The sequence below is a fragment of the Maylandia zebra genome, linkage group LG4 (genome assembly GCF_041146795.1).
Source record: "Maylandia zebra isolate NMK-2024a linkage group LG4, Mzebra_GT3a, whole genome shotgun sequence".
In the NCBI taxonomy this organism is placed as follows: Eukaryota; Metazoa; Chordata; class Actinopteri; order Cichliformes; family Cichlidae; genus Maylandia; species Maylandia zebra.
This window is the reverse complement of record NC_135170.1, coordinates 29,385,726-29,398,393: the sequence shown is the minus strand read 5'-3', so window position 1 is coordinate 29,398,393 and position 12,668 is coordinate 29,385,726. Positions and strand designations below refer to the sequence as shown.

The following is a 12,668-nucleotide window of genomic DNA, read 5'->3' as shown; positions in this document are numbered from 1 at the left end:
CCACTGTAATGACTCAAGGCAGAAGTCGAAGAAAGAAGCAGCAACATAATTTTTTTTTTCTTTTATTCCAGACTCAGATAGACAGAAAGCATCAGACCGTTCAGTGATTTAAAAACACTGAACCTAAAGTTTAAAATTTGTAGCAAAACATAACTACTTTATTAACTTTTTATTGTATTTCTTGCTAATATTCTCATAATTTCAATGTAATAGTTATTACAAATTACTGACTCTAAATATAGAAATATGTTTTCTATCTTTTCTTTCCCTGTTCCTAAATGTATTTACCGACAGGCCACCACAAGATGGCACTGCAGTGCTAAAAAACAGTGTCTGTTTTCAGATTACAATTCACCGAAAAGGTGCTTTTTTTGTAAGAGAATGGAAGTCGTTTTCAGAGCAAATACTAGGTCAAGTACCGCCATTTATGTCAAAGTTTGAACAGTAGACACACACATGCAGCTTTTAGGCTACAGCTATCAGCTGAGGTAGGTCCAATTACTCAGTGAGAAAGCGAATAACTGCATTTGGAACATCCAAGCTTTCATCCTTTATCAACACAATGTCATATGAGTCCAGGTATGATTGTTTCCTCTCCTCCACCTGTGGAAATTAAAAAATAGATAAGTATCAATTCGCTTTAGTGAACATAACTGCGTGCATGCTTTTTGCTTACCTTGTCATTAAGGAAGCCGATCTTGAGGATGTTCTCCATGTCCTGCACTCCATCAGCCATGTTCAGATCCCCTAGAGAGTCTCCTAGTAGTAGCACATTTGTCTGTGTGCGCAGCTCCTGGAAATGTCCGGTGTTGAGCAGCGCACCTTCCCTTTTATTGTAGATGTGAATCAGTTCTCCTTTGAAAGCCTTCAGCACCCCCTGTGCAAACAGATCAAGTCAAATTATTATTTAAATGCCTGAGTGGAGGTCAGGTTATAGTATGTGGTGTGGCTACTCACAGACTCATCAAAGTCCATGTAGTTGGAGATGACCTTGACATTAGGGTGGAAGACCTCAGTCTGGCGTATCACCTCTTCCAGGATGTCTCCTATTCCAGCAGAGAAGATGAGCAGGGGGATGCTGTGCTCATGCAGGTGGTCAAAGAAATCCTTGTAGCCGTCCCTGTTAAAAGACATGAAAAAGAATCCACATTAGCTGCATTACAAAAATGTTTTCAACATTCAAGAACTAAACAGATCTTCGGGGATGCTCATACCTCAGCTTGGCGTCAGAGTCCCTCACCGCCTTGGCTAACCCATCTTTCTTAATTTTCTGATTCACCAGCAGCTCGTGAGCCTTTGTCCACCTGAGATACAGTCGAGTTATTAAATACCCTTCCAACACTGTTAAACACAAGTCATAGCTCTGTGTACACACTCACCACTCCACCATAAGAGGCAGCTTCTCCTCTACTGACAGCGTAGTGTCGATCTCTATGGGGTAGTATTTGTCGAGCAGCCCCTGCAGCTGTAGAGGACATGACAGTGTTATAAAAACTGATCAGCAAATATCACAATTCTTCTAGAGTTGGCAAGTCTCACCACCACTCAGCAGCCATCTGGGCAATGCTTCTGGATAGTTATTTGGGGTGTTATTTTAAACCCCCTGCATGAATGAACAGGGAGCAAGCCTTCAGGTTCAATTCAATTATCACTACATACTTCACTTTTATTATTCATGTGCAAAGTTCTTTTTTGTCCCTGGCTCAGTCCGGAGTGTTGACCAGCTTACTCATGAAACACTAAACAAATGTTGTACTTACTCACCTTTTGGATACAGTAACTTTTATTTGACACAAGAAATACCAGAATGCCTGTATCTAATAATATCCATCATGTATTGGTCAAAAATAACCCTTTTTCCTTTCACGCCACATCCCTTAACTAGCTGTCAGTTTTAAAACCAATATTTCTGAATGCTCTCATCACACTCACAAACGATGAGCTTGCATCATAATTATTAAATATATATAGTTAGGTATAAAATGATGTTGTTAATCACTTAAACTTTGTAAAAGATACCATGAACATGTTATAGATGAGCTTATAAATCAAGAATAAAAATCGATATCTGCATTGATAAATGACATACTAAGGCGGATTAATTTCAGTAGTATTTTTAAGTACTTACTAATACCTTTCTAAAGCTTAACAGTCTGTCATGATTTTAAAGTGTTACCGTTTCTTCTTATTCTGTACTGTAAACCACTTTGTGACTTTTATTGTTGAAAAACACATTTTTAATGTGCAGCATGTTTTCCTGATAATATTTACACAAAACTGATTAACAGGCATAGTCTAGGTTGTGGACTGCATGCTTCCATTTCTCCCACCACACAACAATTTGGGAGAAAACTCCTCATCATACTTTAATATATAATGCTGCTTTGAAGTGGACACTGTACTAAAACATGCAGTGTTAATATAAAAGCACTATAAAAAAATATTCAATCGTAAACTAGAAGTTTTGCCTACCTTTTTTTTGCAATCACTGGAGATGACATCACTCCTCTCAAGAATATCTGCAAATACACAAAATGACAGTCATGTGTCTTTCAGCCAAAACCTTTTATATGCATGGCGACCTCAAACTACAAACAGCTGACAAATAAAAACATTTTAAAGACCCTGAATTGTGGTCTGTGAAACGTATAAAAATACTGAGTAGGCTCAAATAATTCTAATTTTATATGAAGATAGAAAGAGGGAAAAAAAGCTAATTGAGTTCTACATTTAGATCTACGGGAAATGCACCAGTATATATATATGACTTTAGCATAAGCATTTTTTCTATTATTAACCATGAGTCAGTGCCTGATCGAGTCTACTATTACTGACCAAGGACATATGTGGTAGGGATCACAAGACCAACCTACCCTACATCCTGATCCAGACTTACCCTAAACTTCACCTTCAATTTATCCAATATAGGCTTGATTCCGTTCCATTAAAAATCTCATCATCCACTAACTAGGTTAAGTGGCCTGAGGTTTTCAAACCCCTCACTACAAAGATGAATGCACAAAGATGAATGCACAAAGATGAATTCAGTGGTGTAATAAGTGTAGATATGGTGGTATTATCTTTCATTCTCAACATGTGTTCAAATGCATGTGTGGCGTACACACCAAGAGAATTGTACATATCTGAATAAAAAGCTATGGGGGGCTTTTTGCTGGCATGGCTTTTGTCCTCTTATCCTCTTATAATGACAAAAGTTCCACACCCTTTCTCTCTATTGTCTCCCAAGAAGAAGTCATCCATATTGGAAGAGGAATTACAGGCAGAGCTATGGCTTTCACAGTCACAAGATCTCTACCCAGCTGGAGACCTGCTGAAAACTGAGGCAAACAGTTTCTCACCATTTTAATGTTAATACCATGTCGTTAAATGCAAACAGTCCCCTGTAGAGGCTTTTTATTCTCTCCATTCCTTATCACCACTTTGGCTTGGAAGGTGTTAACCTTGATTTTGTCACCTGTCTAGACTCTTTCACATCTGGTCTTTTATCACTATTGTATCTCTAAATACTGGTACCCCCATGGTCATTCACCAGGCTTTTGTGTCTATTCTTCTCCTTATGTAAATAGAGAAACCTCCACTTGTTTCTGTTACCCCCTCTGTTCTGTTCCCTTTCCCTGGAGTTTCCTGCAGAAAAGTCTTTAAGAAAAACAAAACAGTCTCCCCCCTTTTCAAATAAAGATTTCGCTTCTGAATCTCAGACTAAAGCTAAACTTTTCCATTACTTTGTAAACTTTCCCATTTCCAAGTGCTGCTTAGTTTACAAAGTAAACTTTTCCATTGGAAAAGTTTTCCATTGGAAAAGTTTAGCATGCAATGAATAATGTCCATTTGTTGTTTAAGGCTTGATAATTCAGATTTATACCGTTGCTAGATCCTCTTTAAAAAATACAAGAAATCTTGTGTCTCAATATTTTACTTTCTCTTTGACCATTTGACTGAAATCCGCAGTTGCCCACAGTTAAGCCAGAGAGGTCCAGTATACAGCATACATATATACATATATATATATATATATATATATATATATACATATATATATATATATATATATATATATATATATATATATATATATATATATATAGATATATATATAAAGACATTATTTCAGTTTGTCATTTAATTTATTTAGTTGATATATGTTTTTAATAGAATTCTCAAGCATTTGTGTTTTCTTGTTTTTATGAAAGGTCATCTAATACATTTGGTAAGCACTGCAAACTGTGTGTCTGAGATCACGTGGGGAATAGAATGGAAAAGATAGAGTAATGCCGATAGTATGTTCATTTGGATTCATCAATCTGAGTCCCAATTAAATGCTTACTTAGTTTGCATTAGTTTGCTTAGAGGAAGTTCCTCATTCGGTCCTGATCACCATTTTACTTTGGAATGTGTGAACCTTGAGCTTGTTACTTGTCTAGAGCCTTTCACCCTTTGTAATTGTTGTCTGAGTCTTTAGATATCCCATGGAGCTGCCTGACAATCTTCAACACCTTTTGTCTCATCTTTTGTTCTTGATATGTAAATGTTGCCCTCCAGTGGTTTTTATTGCACCACCCTTGCTTGGAAACCGTGTGTATAAAGAGCATTCTTTTAGAAGGTTTTGTGTTTGTAAACCCACTGTATGTCAGTGTAGTTCATAAACACACTACCCCTGCAAATGCAGGGTAACAGAACATTCGAGTTATTATATATAGTTTGTTGTACTTTGAGTGTACTCACTATGACAAGTGGGGCATCTTTTCCCATTGTATTCAAATCTTGTAAGGGTCATGTCAAAATCTGAGATCACCTGGATCAAAAACGAGATAAAAATCATGAAAGAAATAATATTCTATTTTCTTACAGGGGTGAATATGTTTATAAGAGGAGTGAGTGATGTGGATACCTGCAGGGTTTTGGAGCCAGCCTTCTGCATGGACTGCAGGATCTCTTGTACCCTGTCACGGTCCTTCATGTGCAGCTTGGAGAACTTTTCAATCTGTGCAGGCAGAATATATGTTGATGAGACAGATGGTGAGGTGAAGTCCAGGTGCTGATTATAGCATGTGTAAAGCTCAGAGTTTGGCTAAATTTAATTGACAGTAGTGCGATAAACACCAGTCCAGCAGGATAGGTGCTAAAATCAGGTTTTTAATCTCCTGACTGGTGAGTATCAAACACGGACAACGCTGCGGGATTAATGCTGACTCTGCAGTTCTCACATGAACAAAAGCATTCAGAGGAGAAAGCAGTAGCATGTTAACACTAAATTCCTTAGCCATAGACTTTCTCTGGCTTTAGCTAGCTGGGAAAAAAAACTAACCAGTATAGAAGTATGCTTGAAGGATTTGTGAAAAAACATACATTTTTAAGCTGTATTTTCAATGAATTAACTCTTTTTAAAATGTGTTTTATTTTAAACAAAACGAAGTATATATAATTGAAATATGTCAAATACTAAATAAATAGATAAGTCGGAAATACACGAGGCAGACAAGAGTCCTTGTATTTGAAATTAAACTTGTGTGTTCATAACTTCCTGTGCACCTGCTTAAGCCCCATACTGTATTATTAGGAGGAGGAGCCAAGGGTAGAATGAGAATTAACAATAAATGAATGAAAAACAAATGACATAAAAAAAGATCATTACAAAAACAAAACAAACAAACATAACGAAACGAAAGTCTTACACTCCTCGCCACATGCCACATAACCAGTGGGGGGTTAGAATGGGTACTCATATTGGTAGTGTTTGGGATTGGTTTTTCACAGTTTGCAGTCATATACTTTAACTCTCATGATCATCCTGTTTGGATTTCAGTCTGATTTTATTCTCTATCCTAAGCTTAGCTGGACTGTGAGACTCTCGACCGACGGTCACAGCGTTGAATGTCTTTGTGTAATATTTCAATTAGCGAGAGTCTGGTATCAAATGCGGAAACGTTATTTTCTATTGATAAGTGGGTATCGCTCACCTTTTGGAAGAAAATCTCGAATGGTGTCAATTCAGAACTGTCCTTTTCTGTCATTTTTGGTGAATCATTACGAGGTCTTTTGGACTTTTGTGTTTGACTGGCAGTTTTACGTTTGGTAGGTTGACGTTTGTTCTTGTTTTTCCTCATGGTGAAAATTCGGTGTAAAAAGACGCCAATGAAGTCTTCCTATTCACCCAGGTCAGTAAATGGTGGAGATTCCAGGATTTTGAAGAGAGACTAGTCTTATAAGTAGATCAGAAGTTTTGTTTAGGTTCTAGCTAGTGTATGCCGCCATGTTCAATCTCACAAAGTCTCACGAGAGTTGCGTTCACAGGTACATCCTCACGAAAAATCCGTTAAGTCTGATTTTTTTTAAAGCCTCCTATCGTGAGCTGTCAGTATACGCTTATTATTTATTCTACACGGCAACAGCAGATCTGTTTCGTCTTGAATTCCTTTGCTATTTTTTGTTTTTCTAACACAACATCACAGCTGTCCGCGATATCGCATTGCCTTTGACAGAAAGAGCATGCGCGTTCTAAGAGGCTACGTTCCCACGCTGCAACGTGAAAGAGCAATGCAGAAGATTCTAATGATGCCTGCTCATAATTTCATCAACGTTAAACTGTTCGGCAAATGAAGGATTTCTGTTTCATATTCAATAGATGAGACATGACTTCTGCAACTGGTCAGTGTTTTACGCACTGCTTCTTTACAGATAAACTACACAATACATTTTAAAAATAATCACGCGTTTATTCTCAGTTTACTATCTTCAGAATAATTTTACTGGTATAGTAATAGAGTAAGTTGTGGCATATACTTTAGCTGCTCCAAGGATAACATCAGAGTCTGAGTTAAAACTATATTCATATTCTAATAAATTATCAGAGAGGTGATGTTAATAGATAAGTGTGAACTGGAGAAAAAGTACAACCTCTGAAAAGAGGGCAGAAAAACAAAGAGTGCCTTAAAGAAGATTTCTGCCAGCTATTTTTGTACAAATGTAACTGAACCTCATGCCAAGTAATAAAGGGATAACATGAATTCAAGGAAATATGAACTGAAATATGAAATATGATTATATCTCAGTTATATTAATCATCCTCCCATTCTCAACTAGAGCATCATGCTCTAAATAATTCATAAATAACATGCCTGTTTGCTTGTTGTTGTTTTGCATTTTTCATCTCTACATCAGTCATATGAAGTAAGCGCTGTTGATGAATACACTATTAAACTGAAATCAGTTTGTTGTGGGTAAAGCCTGTGGTGACGTGAAATAGTCAGTAAATATAAGGAGTAGAAAGTACAAAGGAATTAGAAGAAAATAAAAGTCTAAATGTATTCCATGTCCAGCAGAATTTTAATACTGCTTTACTGTTAACAGCATCACATTCTGCTAAAATCAATTGGTTTCTGTTTTGTGAATAAATTATTTAAGGCATCCTAAATAGAATAAAATGGGAATACACACTACACAAAACACCGACAGTTGCAGAGGTCTTGTCTGATGTATTGAACATGAAACAGGTGACTTACGAGTTGATTTAGTCCAGATGCTGGTGTCACAGGTTAATCTGGTTGGACTGTCACACAGCCCAATCACATCCCCTCCATCTAGTGCAGATAATATAAAGTATATGCTTTAGTTGTAGTGCCGACCATTCTCAAATCAAATGATAGTTTGTGGGGAGAATAATGATGACAATAACGTTTTCCAAACAGTATATGAACAGGCATCGGCGCGGGCACCAGCTAAGCTAGCACGCTTTTTTTATTATCCAAAATAAATTAAAACAGACTGTTGCGTCGTGTTAAAAAATCAAAAGGCAAATAAATGCATTTGTAAAGACGAAATATTTATAGATTTTCCCGGTTGGTCGTTAGTAGCTCCTAAAGAAGTGTACGACACATCTGTTTGACTGTCACCAGCGAATCTGAAACACCACTTAATCTGAAACACCAGTATTGTCGTTACTGTCGAGATTTTTGGTGACTATTTTACGTGGTAAATAGTTAATGTTAAACAAGACTGAAATATGAACTTCACTACGTGTTATTAAAATGGTTATAATATTGCGAATTAAATAGCACAGTGACAGAGTTTCAAGGGTGTAACTTCTTTTTGAAACCAAGCAAAAAAAATTACCAGTAATTTAACATAGTGTTAGAATATTCATGCTACATGATTGAACAGTTTTCCTTTCATAAATGATGTGATTTCCCCTCTTAAAATGCCAAGAAAAACCAATACTGTAATGTTTCCCACATTTAGCTCTCTGTCAACTAAAATAACTGACTTTTGGACTGTACACAATCCAGTAATGCAATGCAAGCAAATGTCTTACAAAACAACTTTAATTTCAAGAGATGACATTAGCATTTCATACATCCAAGGACACAAAGTGTTGACTATCACATGCAAAGCAAATTACATAGCTTATTTCAGTTAATATTTGCAGTGCCATTTATGTTAGGTCATAAAGTGGAAATGAATATCATTTCTCCGCTCCGTAACCCTATACTGCTATAATTAGCGCTGCTTGAATGGGAATTTCTGAATGTCAGTCACAACACATTCATAAAACAATCCCTTTTGTTTTAAAGTTTTATTCCTTGTTTTTCTCATTTCTACGTCTCTTTGGCGGGTAAAAGGAGTCTTCCGATAGACAGAACTCCAATATACACCAAACTTTTACAAGACATTTAATGTTGGAAACTAATCCACCAGCAATGATAACATTGTTGTTTCCAAGAAGATTAAATCTCACTGACTCCAAGACAGCTAAAACAAAGCCTTTGCAATATACAATCAGCTCGTCTGATATGAAATTAACAAAACAAGTCAAAGTGCAATGGCAACTTTTTAAAGACTTTAGAAGTTAAAGAGTGGCGTTCCACAGAAGCTTTTCCCATTCTTTGCAGAGTGATAACCAAGCCCTACACATCCTCCCACACTCATACACAAAGATTAAATATGTCTTTGTTGAATGAATGGGAATGCACTGGGCAATAGATAACCAAAGTGCAAAAAAAGGAATGATTAAGCTGCTGCTGCTGATTGGTCCTTAATGCAGTTGCAGAGCAGATTGTTTCAATGTTAGCTTACTCAAAGGAATGATTTCATTGCATCTTATCACATATTTTGGGATATTACGGTCCTCTCATCTTTTCACCTCGTCGGAAACTTGGAGAAACATTACTATTGTTACATGAGCAAGAAAAGTCACACAAATATATAACTGTCTACAACTAGTCTACAGGATTTTATGATTAACAACCTCCTCGTGTTAATTCATATTTAGTTTTTGTGCCTGTACAGTAACAAGCAAAGCCGTAGTAACAGAGCAGTTAAGATACAAGGGGTTTGGACCGATTGTCACAGTGTTACAATGGAATGAGAGTTCATTAAGAATGCAGGAATGCAATTATTACTAATGCCACGTTGTCTTCCAGTACAATAAAGGAATGTAAAATATCCATAGAAATGTATACATATACAGCTTTTATACTATTTACGTATAAAGAGATAAACAGCCTCTTTATCAACATAAATGGCTAACAGATATTTAGTTGTTGGCTGCACTATAACACTCTTATTCACATATTTATAATCACATCCCTCCTCACAGACCACCAGCAGGACAGCACACACCTGCCCACATATTTCATGGCTTTCCACAAATGAGCCAATAACACAAACACAGCATGAAAGCTGATGACACACAGTTCAGATTAATGAAATCCAGGACGAGAGCAACAGGACCTGCTTTAGTGAATGACTCAAGGTAGAGGACAATGGTAGCTGCATTGAAATTGGGGTTTGCAGGAAATCTTCGGACAAACTCACAGTGGACAGTTCAACACTCTATCTGCGACTGGAGCTGCCGGCGCAGGGTGAGAGTGCGCCGGTGAAGCTGTTGCATCTGCTGCATGCGATCTCGCTGGCGGGCAAGGTTCTGGGGCATGGGGTACCGCTGGCAGCCGTACAGGAAGCGGTACGGGATGCGGACGTGGCAGGCAGTAGCTCGACAACGAGGCTGAGGCATGGGTGGCAGCAGCATCCATCGCTTCCTCTCGGCGCAGTAACGATAGGCCTCCTTGCGATACTGCTTGTCTACATCGTCGCTGTTCTTCCAGCCCCCGATGATGAAAACATCCTCATCAAAGTGGCAGATTGCAGCACCCTCAATGCTGGTTACCTCTGGTGGAAGGCTTTCTAGGATCTCATCAGAGATGCGCACACTAATCTTCTGCCTGGCAACCTCATCCCGAACTGTGTAGCTTTTAGGACAGCAGGAGGCTGTGTGGTAGAAGTTAGTGGATGCCACAGCCATCTGGAAGATACAGTAGTTGTCAATAAGAGGCAGGGAGTCAACATCCTGCCACTGGCGACTCTCTGTGTCATAACGAGTGGTCACCGTCTTCAATCCGTCATCATTATCTGTATCGACGGGTGTGCGTGCTGTGACATAAACATAGCGGTCCTCCACACTCACTGCCTTCACGTCTCGCAGGATTTTGGGAGCAGATTCCAGATTGTGCCATTTGTCCTGCTCTGGCTCATACACACTGACATCCTTGAAACCCGGGCTGAAGTTGCCATGGCCACCAATGCTGTATAAGATATCCTTAATGCAAGTCAGGCCAAAGGAGTGCTTGCGTGTGGTCAAGTTGCTCACCTGCTCCCAGGTGTTACGATTAGGGTTGTAACGTTCCACAGTCTTAGCGAAGCCTGGCTCCATAGAACCAGCTACATAGACGTGGGACTCTGTGGCAGCGATGGCGTGGCCATCCAGATGGTTATGGATGTGAGGCAGATTGACCCAACGGTCCTCATAAATAAAGTAGCCCACACATTCGCTAAGGTAGTCGCCTCCCTCCGAAACTCCACCTACTACCATGATAACGTCCATATTTTGACCAAAGCGAGGCTGAAAGGAGGCCATGTGCGAAGACCAGAACTCCATATCAGCCGACTTGAGGTTTTCAAATCTAATAGCATGGCCCTCTACTGCCTCCGACACCAGCCGCAGGCAGGCCTCGTTGGATGCCACCAGTCGTTCATTTTTCACCACTCTGGTCAGGTAGGTGGGCTTGATCTGGGGTAGCCTCAGGAGACGAAACAGCTCTTCAAAATAGCGGCTTCTCTCCTCTGGGTTCTTCTGCACCCACTTCACCACAGCCTCAAAAAGCACTTCCTCAGAATCCACGGTTATCTCTGCATCTGATAGCCAGTCACGCACCAGGTGAAAGGGGAGCGTGTAGAACTCCTCATCCTGGATAACCTTGTGGAAGTTGCGGCGGATCATGTCTGCAGCCCGCAGAGCCAGCTGGTCCAGGGTGTACATGTGAGCCAAGCTGTGGACGGCCACACAGTTGGTCAGACTCAGCTTCTTCTTAAGGAACTCTCCACAGAAATCTTTCAGCTGCAGCAGCAGGAACCTGACAAAGTAAACAAAGGAAATACAGTAAAGATTAGACAATAAAATTTCCTGCCAACTACATAACAGCATTCTGTTTACTCTTCTTTCTGCAAGCAGTGCGCAAAAACAATACTTCTACGGAAGGCCCAATGCATAGCATGCATAGTTAATTCATCTTTCTGAAAGAAAAAAGAAAAGATGCGAAATTAAACTGATCATACCTATCAGCCAGCTCCAGAACTTCATGCACATTGCAGGTACTGACGCGTATTTCTCCCGTATACATATATTGGATAACACTCTCCACCGTCTCGGGGTCCGGCCCCAGCTCTGAGCTCCACTCCTTCATCTCCACCCGTCCGGACAAGGACTCGGAAAACTGTCCCCCCAGCAGTGGGGTGAAGTAGTCGGTGGCCGCAGCCAGGACAGACCTGTGGGCTGAAAACTCACAGCTCTGGAGGCTGCCCATTGCCGCCCCGCTGCTGAAGGCCAGCGTCACGTCGCAGAATAAGCCCTGCTTCCTCTGTTCGTTCTGCCGCCGCGAAAGCTCCGAGCAGTGGGAAGACGAGGTGAATTCCTCGGCCTCTTCCGCGTCTCCGTCTCCAGCAAGCGCACTGGGCGTGCTGGTGCCGCTGCTACCGCTGCTCCTGGTGGAGTCCTCCGGGTTGGGTGCCGCCGCTGCCATTCTACTGCCAGCACTGGAGATGAGCAGTGGTGGGAAATGAAGTAAACTAGCTAAGGAACGGGGGAGACATATAAGCGGAGAACAATGAAGTGCGTTTCGTATTCGTTGCGTCACTTCCGGGGCGAAAAGGGGAGGGTTTACTTTTAAAAAGCCGCTTCAAATCACCCCTTTTTTCAGGTTTTAGTTTAATTTTAGAAGAAAAGACCTTAGTTTAAAATAAAAAAAGAGGTTATTTTTATTGTTAGTTTTAGCGTTCTGGTCTGTGCAGCACATGATAGCATTTAACACACAGGACACAATGGATAAATTTTGGCCTTTTTTTTAAACATGTACTGTCATACATTAAGTTTAAAGTGTTGTTTTTGCGCGGCTTTTTTTGTAAATAAACAGAGTCACTGACATGCGCACTGAGTAAAAGGCGTTCCTACCTGTCTACACATGGACAGGAAAACATAATTGTTTTCAGTCTGCAGGCTCAGAGCAAGCACGCTGTAAATACACCAAATATGTATGTAATCACTTTAACATCGTTCGTTCGCAGTGGATATGAAAGCCGTTCAATGCATTTATCTGAAA

General features: G+C 39.8%; 2 protein-coding genes across 2 annotated transcripts; both read right to left on the bottom strand.

Annotated features, from left to right (window-relative positions):
- Positions 1-46: 46 nt before the first annotated feature.
- Positions 47-6,492, bottom strand: LOC101485631 (cytosolic 5'-nucleotidase 3). The gene is made up of 9 exons (XM_004552307.3): positions 5,979-6,492; positions 4,910-5,002; positions 4,744-4,813; positions 2,473-2,519; positions 1,380-1,465; positions 1,215-1,304; positions 958-1,120; positions 677-877; positions 47-603 (listed from the first exon to the last, which is right to left on the bottom strand). Exons 1-9 carry the CDS (start codon positions 6,123-6,125, stop codon positions 499-501), a joined length of 1,002 nt encoding a protein of 333 aa, XP_004552364.1. The 5' UTR covers positions 6,126-6,492; the 3' UTR covers positions 47-498.
- Positions 6,493-8,321: 1,829 nt separating this feature from the next.
- On the bottom strand, positions 8,322-12,195 carry LOC101485359 (kelch-like protein 11). The gene is made up of 2 exons (XM_004552306.3): positions 11,629-12,195; positions 8,322-11,426 (listed from the first exon to the last, which is right to left on the bottom strand). Exons 1-2 carry the CDS (start codon positions 12,090-12,092, stop codon positions 9,842-9,844), a joined length of 2,049 nt encoding a protein of 682 aa, XP_004552363.1. The 5' UTR covers positions 12,093-12,195; the 3' UTR covers positions 8,322-9,841.
- Between the last annotated feature and the right edge of the window lie 473 nt (positions 12,196-12,668).